This window comes from Poecilia reticulata, chromosome 2 (assembly GCF_904066995.2).
Source record: "Poecilia reticulata chromosome 2, P_reticulata-male-v2, whole genome shotgun sequence".
Lineage (NCBI taxonomy): Eukaryota > Metazoa > Chordata > Actinopteri > Cyprinodontiformes > Poeciliidae > Poecilia > Poecilia reticulata.
In genome coordinates, this window is record NC_088831.1 from 26,298,208 (window position 1) to 26,308,310 (window position 10,103).

The 10,103-nt window shown below is 39.0% G+C and overlaps 1 protein-coding gene and 1 long non-coding RNA gene across 3 annotated transcripts; one reads left to right on the forward strand and one right to left on the reverse strand.

The window, feature by feature from the left end:
* Positions 1-417: 417 nt before the first annotated feature.
* LOC103479930 (nucleoside hydrolase-like) lies at positions 418-9,201 on the reverse strand. Of its 2 annotated transcripts, none has more exons than XM_008434654.3 (8): positions 9,053-9,201; positions 7,989-8,047; positions 7,799-7,903; positions 7,435-7,622; positions 5,894-6,073; positions 5,712-5,823; positions 3,958-4,094; positions 418-3,123 (listed from the first exon to the last, which is right to left on the reverse strand). In XM_008434654.3, exons 1-8 carry the CDS (start codon positions 9,112-9,114, stop codon positions 2,785-2,787), a joined length of 1,182 nt encoding a protein of 393 aa, XP_008432876.1. In that variant the 5' UTR covers positions 9,115-9,201; the 3' UTR covers positions 418-2,784. The 2 variants fall into 2 exon arrangements, with proteins under 2 accessions (XP_008432876.1, XP_008432868.1); XM_008434646.3 differs by having other exon boundaries at positions 7,799-7,906.
* Positions 4,088-7,526, forward strand: LOC103479924 (uncharacterized). Its single transcript, XR_536008.2, has 4 exons — positions 4,088-5,174; positions 5,693-5,790; positions 5,902-6,098; positions 7,441-7,526. It is a non-coding gene; the product is annotated as an uncharacterized LOC103479924 (long non-coding RNA).
* Positions 9,202-10,103: the final 902 nt, after the last annotated feature.

The window sequence follows — 10,103 nt, forward strand, 5'->3', positions numbered from 1 at the left end:
AACTCAGCCTTCCAAAAATGTGAATAACTCATTTAACAATGGCAGTAATTACTTTACATTAAAAAAAATAAATAAAAACTTAGGTTGGTTTGGATACCTTGACTCCATGACCCTTTTTGTAAACACTTTTGTATTTTCTTATCTTTGTTCGATATAAACTATCAGAAAAATGTTAATGTCAGTATAAATATATATAGGTGACAAATACCTTTTCACATACTCTAGATATCACAATGGTGGTGGAAATGACTCAAGAAGCAACTAAAAAGTTGAAAGGCTGAGATTTACTGACAACAAATTAAAAGAAAACTGGCAGATGGATTTAAAAAAAAACAAACAAAAACTTAAAAACTTGTAGATGGACAATAAAACATAAAATAAAGAATAAAGGTTTAAAATAAAATAAAAGTCTCAGTATACTTTTTTATTAAAAGTTTTATTTTCGACAGTTTATTGACGGGGATTAACGAGTTAGACCAGAGATTACAGAAAACTTTTGAAACACAAATTTTAATTTGATTCTGTCCACATCTGTAGAGCAAACTGGTTCTCTAAAGCACAGAGGTCGCTCTCAGGTCACCGGCATCCTGCATGTTTTAGTTCTCTCCCTAGTGGTTGTAACAACCTCCTCTTCAAGTCAGTGTTCTGCTTAGGCCTCTAATGAGCCATCGTTTGATGCAGGTGTGTAAAATCAGGGAGAGAACTAAAACATGCAGGATGCCGGCCCTCGAGGACCGACTTTGGACACCCCTCTTGTAGAGCTTATGCAAAAGCTTGGTCTCTCTAGAACAGGGGTCCCCAAACTACGGCCCGTGGGCCGGATCCGGCCCGCCTCCACATTTGGTGCGGCCCCCTGGAAGTGAATCATTGGAAGTCAAAATTGTAAATAAAAGAAAGCGCCCATTAAAACGGAATTAGGTTTAAATAGGGAATTGAAATTTGAGAATGTTGTTGATCAGTTAAATAGCATTGAGGGGAAAAAGAAGATGTTTCATGTTTTAAATAATACTGGGATCATTATGAGAATTTGAGGTATAGATATTAGGATCCAGTAGATGGCAGTAGTGCAACAATAATGGACGCAAGGTGCCATTGAAATCTAAAGAAGAAGAAAGCGCCCATTTTCATTTAGCACAGACACGAAGGATCAGCACTTTTACAGTTACCGTTTGGAAACTACCGTAATCAGTTCAGTTAAATCTAAACTTGACAACTTTTCTTTTTCAACAGTAACAAATGTGATATTCAATTGACCTGTTATGACTCAAATGCTGGGTGCTGCTGCTGCATCACTGTGGAAAACCTGGAGCAGCAGAGATATCTGTGGCTTAGATGTGTATGTATACTGGTTTTTAAAAAAACTTTGGGGTTGCGGCTTATAGTCCGGAAAATACAGTATTCATTTCATAAATGGTGTTATTTCCTGGATTTTTTCTGTGAAGAACCCAGAGAGTTATTTGATTGTGCTTTCTGGAAAACAAATTTTTACATTTAGACACTCCTGCAATCGTCACACTTTTTCTGTTACAAACTGACTCTGGCCCCCACCAGAGAAGGGAAAAGTTATGTGGCCCTCACAGGAAAAAGTTTGGGGACCCGTGGTCTAGAAAGTCAACAATTCATGTTTAACCACAATGGTCAAACCCTTGACAGTTTCTACAACTGGAACAAGTAAATCATAATTCCCCCTCCAGACAAGGAATTTTTAAATTATCATTATTATGTAGCGGCACATGGAGGTCTGGAGTTAACTTATTTTCAATTAACATGAATCTATAAAATGCACACTAAAAAGTTACAAGCCCTCTATGAAAGCTTCAGGCTGAAGACCCTTTCAAATCTATATCCAAGGCAGGCCCATAACGTCTTCATGCCACCTCATTGTCCTAATAAAAGCCCGAAACAACACAAGACGGCGGTAAGCGACACCCGATGTTATTCATGACTTTTGCCTCCAAGGTGCCAGCAGAGGTAGTGAGAGTCAAGTTGGAAAGTAGGTGTGCAGCGCTCCGTAGCTAGAAACGGTGCTGCTGTCTCCTGGTTTGGTGTCGGTGAGTAAATGTCAGAAAATCATTCTTTAACGCACAGAAAATGTTTTCTTGAAGCAAAGTTTGAGGTGATCGAGAAGCACCAAACTGACTCACATCAAGCAGCTGTTATTACTCTGATGTTTAAAAAAAAAAGTGAGCAAAAGACAAAAAAACCCACAGCAGTACGTAAAGTTTCTAAAAAAAAAAAAAAAAAAACTAGTCGCTGCTGCCTTCAGGTTGTAATACGACGAGTTCAAGGTTTTTATAAGTATTTCTAGGATGAAGCAGGTAATCAAAAGATTCCCGTGGTCAGCTGTGATGAGGAAGCTGTTCTGGTCTGTTGTGGTCATAAAAGAGTCCGTCTACGTTCAGACCTTTGCCTACTGTCAAGGGGTACGGATCAGAACCTAATTAATATCATCAAGCAGGTGAGCGATGTCAGTTTACCTTTTTGACCTTTCACCTTTTTGCAGCCCATATAGACATATATACAGTTATAGTTTTTGTGTTTGTTCCAGCTGTTTCTATAATTTTGCCTTCTGTGCTGCGTTTTGTAAGATATCTCCTTTACAGTTCGATGATCGGCTGACCACACACCGGGTGAAGTTACACTTTTTGGTCACCAAGACTGAGATCTGACACTTCATAATGGAATTCAATACCAGGTGTGAATGGTCAGGCTTTTACCTGGACCACTGTGTCATCTGACCTACCTAAGAAACTAAGTTAACTAAGTTCCCTCTATTCGCAAACATCATTTCAAAGCTGCCATCATCATCTTTTTGAACTTCTCCATGTCCACTTTCTTCATGATGCACGCTTTGTGCGTCTTCTTTAGCAGGCCCAGAGTGTCCACTATCATCATTCCTCTGGTGTGAGTTCCTGCCAGTTCAACAGTGACTGGATAATGATCGCTTTCTGTGACGAACGAGTCGTCCACCGCCGCCGCCATGGCGTACGAGTCACAGGAAATGAAGCCCGTGGAACCCAGGCAGCCGCCGTCTTTCTTGGACTCCTCCATACTGTGGCGGAAGATCTTGGCCATGAAGCGAGCCTTGTCGCTGTCCTGACCCAACCAGGCGTCGCAGAAGTCCTGGAGAAATGAAAACGGGCACAATCCAGGTTATAAATAGAGAAATGTGGCGCAGCAATCATCCGATATGTATCTTTTCTTTTTGTTTTTCAGGCTTGGAGGAACAGAAAAATGACATCCGTAAGTGGGTAGTTCTTTAAATCAACCTTGGATGAACCCAGTTAAAGGGCATATTATTATAATGTGTCACTGATTCAAAAACTAAAACAAGACAACACCATTCCAGATAAATAAAACTTATTTAGGACTGCAAATGTTACACAATCTTTTAGAATGTTTAATAAATATAGAAACTGTGTTCTAGCATTTAAAAGAACCATAATTTTATCTCCATTTTTAGGTTTCAAAACCAAGAAAGAGGCAAAAGATTTTTGCAATAAAGTGGCGGGGATGCACTTTCTTCTATGGGATGTTGATATTTGTAGAAAATTTAAATGGAAAATAATGTATTTCCTCTAAAGTTTATACATTTCTACCTAATGTCTGTACATTGTGAGAGCCTAAAATCAAAGTCAAAATTCTCTGGGCACAGAATCCAATCCAGTAGTTTCCAATCGAATGACAAAAAAGTGTTTTGGAGTCGCACTCTCTTGTGAATATATTTTTGCGCTAAAAAAAAAAAAATTTGCCAAAACCTGCATTTGTTGTTATATCTTTAATTAAACACATTCGTTGGTTCTTTATTACTTGAATAAGAGCCATTGTGCAAGGTCCAAAAAGCCACTTGTGGCTCCGCAGCTGCACTGTGGCACAATATTATAAGCAATTTAGTTGTGGCGGATGCCTTAGTTCGTTCAACAACAAATCAGATTGAGGAGTTATAACCAGCCTTACCCACGTCAGCGGGTTGTAGCAGGTGAACTCCCAGCACGCCAAGTGAGTTTCACACTGGTAATCGTTCAGCACGACGTACGCTGCCTCTGGGTCAGCTGCAAAATTAAACTCGCCACACACTGTGGTGTTCCCTCGTGCTGAACAAGAGAAGAACCAGGGGAAAAAAAGGGATTAAAGTTCTGTAAGACCAAGATCACGCCGACGTGAGGACACCTACGCATGTGAGACGAAGGGCAGAGCTTTAAAAGAGCAAGAAGGAAAGATTTAAGTCACTCCAGTGAGTCCCATTATTAAATAAATAAATCTTAATTTTATGGAATTAATCCGCAAAACTACTTCAACAGCAGAGAGTATATCTGTTACAGTAACAGAAAAGTTTGATTAAAGGAGGAAATGCACATTATCAGCCATTCTCACGGGCTCTTAGGAGAAGTTTAGGATTTGTTCCTCTTTCTTAAAAATGAAATCCAGTCATTTTTTTTAAGAGTAAAACTCTTTTCTGCACAAAGTCTGAATCAGAATAAAAACTGCAAAGTCAGCAGAGGTGGATTTAAGTGAAGAATACATGGTTAAGGTCATGTGCATTTCCCCCTCAGAAGCCAATACAGGAACCAGTGTAGTTTTCAGGGTTAGTTTCTCTCCTCGATGTGTTTCCACTGCAGAAACCACAGACACACCAGACTAAGGTATTCACAAATCTGTGCTTCGAGGAAGGCAGGACTTTCTGGATGGACCCGAACTAGACATGTCACTTCCTGTTGGGAGGAGGCTTAACGTTAACCACTGGCTGAAGGTAACCAGAATTAAATCCCAATCATTTCTCTCCCAATTTATTCTTTATTCTTGTTTGCAAACACGTCAAAGTTCAGCCACCTGTGCTCAATATCACTGTGTTAGATATTGGCGTTTACATTCAAGCGCAGGGTTAAAATCTGCCAGTGTTTTTGTAAATGAATTGCTCAGAAGGAAGTGTGGACTTCTGCTTTCAGATCATCTGGAGATTTTTAACTGGTCAATTTATAACATATCGCAGAGATTGATGTTCTCAGACACAGATCACAAACTTTCTCCGAGTCAAAGTCTTAATTCAGTTTAAGAGACTTGCCACCATTAAACTGTCACAATTTATGCTTCCTAACAGCTGACTGTGATCCTAATCGGACCTCAGCCTTTCCTGATCTCAGACCGCTTCGTTCTGCAAACACGTTTGTCCGCAGGTGACTTTATAACCCTAAACGCTTTGTCTGATTTTACAGCTTTTAATCACAATTTCTCCATTTGTGGATAATAGTTTTCATTGTGGGTGGGGGGGAGGTCACAAAACTTTACAAATGAGTTTGTATCCCTTAAAGAAATGACAACATTTCTTTAGATTATGGCAGGATAAGCTGCTTTCTCAGATCTTTTAGTAGACTTTTATGTTATCAGTCAAGTTCTGTTTAAGCGAGTTCTGGATTAAACAAGTCCAGCAATAATCAGTCCTTTGTGTGACAAGTGAATTTAACACACATTTAACTCGATAATAAATTTAATTATCAGCTTAAACTGCATTTTGCTTTTTCTCTTTGTCCAATATAATTTTTGTTACATAATCTGAAACATTTAAGCGAGACAAAAAGACAAAAAAACAAAAAACAAAGCAAAAACAGAAGAAATGTGTTTTTGACGGCACTGTTTATATCGGCTACATTTATGGGATTCATTTAACTTTGTGTAAAAATATTTCCTTCTACAGACATCAGCGTTTCACTCACACTCAGTGTTCCCTCCCATGATGTAGAGTCCTTTGAGTTTGCCCGGCAGAGTCGGATCCATCCTCACAGCCAGAGCCAGGTTGGTGAGCGGCGCCGTGGCAACCAACGACACCTGGGGAGCGTAGACGGATTCAGGATGTGCAGAACGAATAGTAACGCGGGTTTTACCCGGCTCTTCTCACCTCTCCAGGGTTCTCATTAATGATCCGGACTATGGCCGACACGGCGTTCTCCTCCTGGATCAGGTCCAGACCGGGAGCGCCGGCGTCGGGGGCGTCTCCGAGGCCATCCTGACCGTGGAAGTTTTCGTCGCCGACTTTGATCCCAAGGATGGACTTAGCAGCACCTTTAAACACCGGAATCTAGCCAATGAAAACAAGAGCAGTGGTGAGAAATGTACTGGTCCAAATTTACCACATAACATCTTATTCTGGTCTGATGCAACGCCAACAACATCATCATCATGTCTAATCTAAACCTTTTGGTTAGGGTTAGGGTTAGGTAAACAGAATTTTCTTTCTGTATCCTTTGTGAAAACGTCAGATAAGCAGAATGTGTGACTAAGTGAAAACACAACAGCTTCTTTTCCAGAAAAGATACTGCTAGCTTTTTTTTCCCTCTTTCGTTTTGTCATAACAAAAACTCGACACATTTTGCTGAATTTTATGCGGCATAATTGCTCAAGCTATTGACAAACAGCATTTGTGAACAGCAATTTTGAGGTTTGCCTCAGATTCTAAATTTCATGAAGTTTTTAGCAGCTTCTTCTTCAACATGATGTGTGACTGTTGTCATTATTTACAAAATCATGCAAAGTTGGCACTTTTAATGGACTTTTAATGCAACTTTTAGAGCAACTTTACATTAAAAGTGTCATTATTTACCGAATGACACTTCATGACAACAGTCATAAACATTCATAAAGACTCCTTTATGTTCATGACAGGTGTCATGTTTTTAACAGTGTCATGTCAGTCTTATGCACACCCCTTCAAATAAAGTGTTACCGAATTTTTCAATAAGCTTTCCCTAATTAAAGCCCTTCCAAAATCTAGATATAGAAAAAAAAAGATGTAAGAAAAAGCAGACAGATTTAATACATGTACATTTTTATCCTTTTAAACTTTAATTGCGAAGGAAGTGTTGTAAAACTGAGACGCAGAGGATGGATGTAACTCGTGTCTGTGCTGTAAACATAGAGGAACTTGTTGTCCACTTCTGTCTCTAAATCATGTGACTTGAGGAACTCATTGTTGGGCAGAAAAATTCAAACGGGCTGACTTTTCACATGACTGCTAATTATTGTCATTCAACACAATTACTGCTCACATTTTAAGGACATTCCAGGAATGTGGCATTTTAGATGCTGATTGCAATCTCTAGCTGCAAAAATCAAACATTATAAAGCCTTTTTTTTTAAAAATATATATATAATTCAGATGCTTGTTGTCTTGGGTACAAAGCTGGTTTATTCAGCTCTGATGTGCTGGATGAAAGCCCCGGTATTTAACCAAACAATCCACTCATCAAACCTCCATACGGTAGAACAACTTTTAAAACGTATTATTCCAATGTGTCAGTGCTTAACTATGCTTTTTAGTAACAGAACAAAAAATGAAAAGATTACAGAGAATATGTAAATATCTCAAATAAACACCAACTTTACTTAAATGACTATAATGATTTTTCTCTCGGGACTCTGTGGTTTTGGTTCTGCACCCACCTCCAGCTTATTGCAGGCCTGCAGAACCCGCAGAACGTTCTTGCACACGTTCTCCACCGTGGTGTTCCCGTGCACGCAGGTGATGCCCAGGATCTCCACATTGGGGTCGGCCAGCCCCACCATGATGGCCTGAGCGTCGTCCACGCCACAGTCCACGTCCAGCAGCAGCTTCTTCATCGTCCTGAACCCTGCGACCCACAGACAGAAGACATCCTGTTTAATCCAAAAAAGAACTGAGTTGGCTGAACTTCTTCCGTCTAACCAGAAAGAGGAAACCATCAGACCCTTACGGTCAAATCTCTCCAGTTCTGATTTCAGTCTGAAGTGAGAGGTGGGGCATAAAAGTTGTGAATACGTCTTTTACCTTCCTCCTTGCTGTTTTGAAGAGCCTGCAGTTGCTTTTCCTGGCTGTTCTGCCCTGCATCCATCGGAGGCGTCTTTTTCCTCTTTTTACTCCTGGATGACATTTCTTCTGGTGTGAGGAAGAAAAAAAACAAAAAAAACCCCGTGAGATTGTAAATTGAGTCAGTTTGCTCAGTGAAGCCTGAACAAACCTTTCCTCTGCTGGGTGGGGACGCTGCAGCAAGCCGACCGCGCAGGATGGAAAGAGAAACTGGAATAAGAGAAGGATAAGTAAAGAGGAAGTAGTTCAATTCATGTGGAATAAAACCAAATTGGTGGGAAAAAGATCATTTATTTCAGGCTGCGCATTTAAAAACAAATAGACAGCCTCTGTGTAGATCTTTGCGCCGTAGCTTTTTTGCTGATTGATTTGACATTCTGATCTGTGATGATGCTCTTACAGCGTCTAGTAGAAGCATTACTACTATTAACTATTACTGGAGAATCACAGATTAGTGAAATTCTCTTTTTATTCAAGGAGTTTCTTTTTCAACATAAATATATTATGTTTCCCTGTTTACTTTAAATTCATACTGACATGTAAATGTCCCATTACCAGTCAGATAATGTCCATCAGCTTTGATTTGAAGATAAACACCTCATTGGTATTACTTAATTCCACAAAAGCAGAAACTAAAACTCTGAAGAAATGTTTATATTTTCATGGCTTGTTATATTCTGCACTTTATTTACTTTTATTACTATATTTATATATGCAATTTATTTTCATTGTATGTGTTCCTACATTTTAGTTTGGTAACATTTTCTGTACAAATTAATTCCTATTCTAGTTTGTCAACTTTCTTCCTTTTCTTGTTCAGCATTTGCAACCATGTAGCGATTTTCTGCTTGAGACGAATCCAGTTCTCCTTTATTAAACATAAACCCTTCAATGAAATTAAATGAAATAAAGTTTTTTAAAAAAATGTATTTATTTTGGCGCGACAGACGTCAAATTTGCGCGCTGCACAGTAAATCAATGGCTGGAGACAAAAGCCGACACTACACCGGTTCAGATTAGACTAGAGAATTACATGGGGCTAACAAAAGCTAGGAAACCTCTAATTAAAAATCTTTATGAACCGAGAACCACTGATATGTTAAAAGCGCAAACTTTAAAGCATGTTATGTAGCTCAATCACCAGCAGACAAAACAATAAGAAGTGAAACTGTTTGTCCATATTCGTCAGCTGAAGAACGCATAGCATCGTCTCACCTTTCCACAGAGATCTTGATAATATGAGACGCTACCGACGGCAAAAACCTACTAAATAACATTTAGAAACCATCAGAAAGTCAGCGCCACCTCACAACTGTCGTTGACTGTTTTTACCTTTCCGGGTCAACCTTCTACTTCTTCCTTTACTTCCCCGCTATCCGGTATATATTAGCACATTAGTATTTGCATCGCTGCCATCTTCTGGACATAATACGTATTGCACATTTTGTTCACTTTCAGAGATAGTTGAATATTTGTAATGTCATTCTGCCAAAAGGTTAACAGTAATTAATATCACACGTTCAGTAAATATCTCTTTTGGTGTCTTCATTTTGTATCACAAAAAATTGTCATAAAACTGTCATAAAATTGGTGGAATCTTCCACTGAAGAGTCCATCAACACACTTAAAGTGAAGGTAGGAAATAGTAATAATCACTCTGTGTTTAACATATTAACATATTAATATGGAGCATTGCTAGTCAGAGAGTAAATGCAAAGAGATTTGTTAGTGATTTAGGTCAACACTGAATAATTAATTTTTATATTGCCTTACTAAAATCAGATAAAATTAACCACAAATGAGTTACGGTCTTGAATTATTGGTGGTGCACCATCTCCCATCTCCATTTCCTGTGCAAATAATGATTGACGTCAGTCAAGTTTTCTGCTGTTCTGTACTTGGATTTTTACTTTACCCAACTACAGTTTTGGATGATAGACTCATCAGTTTACTAAGAGATGTTCAGAGCTGAGATGTTGCTTGCTAGCCTAACTTCCTTGGTCTTTATTGTGACCCTATTTGCTTTCTTCTGGAGGCAGTTTCTTGTAACCTCGTTTTATTTTGTGTTATCAGAGAAAAGGGGTTTAAATATAAATCCCCGTCACAGTTTTAAGAGTTAAATTTAATTGTTAGAGAAAGTGACGTATGTTGCTTTGTGTTGGCAATACTAATGTGACAATGTTTAAGGGGTATGAAGAGTGTTATAAGGCTGTATGGCTGGGCTTGGAATTTCACACCCTGGACAGGTCACCAGTCTGTCGCAGGG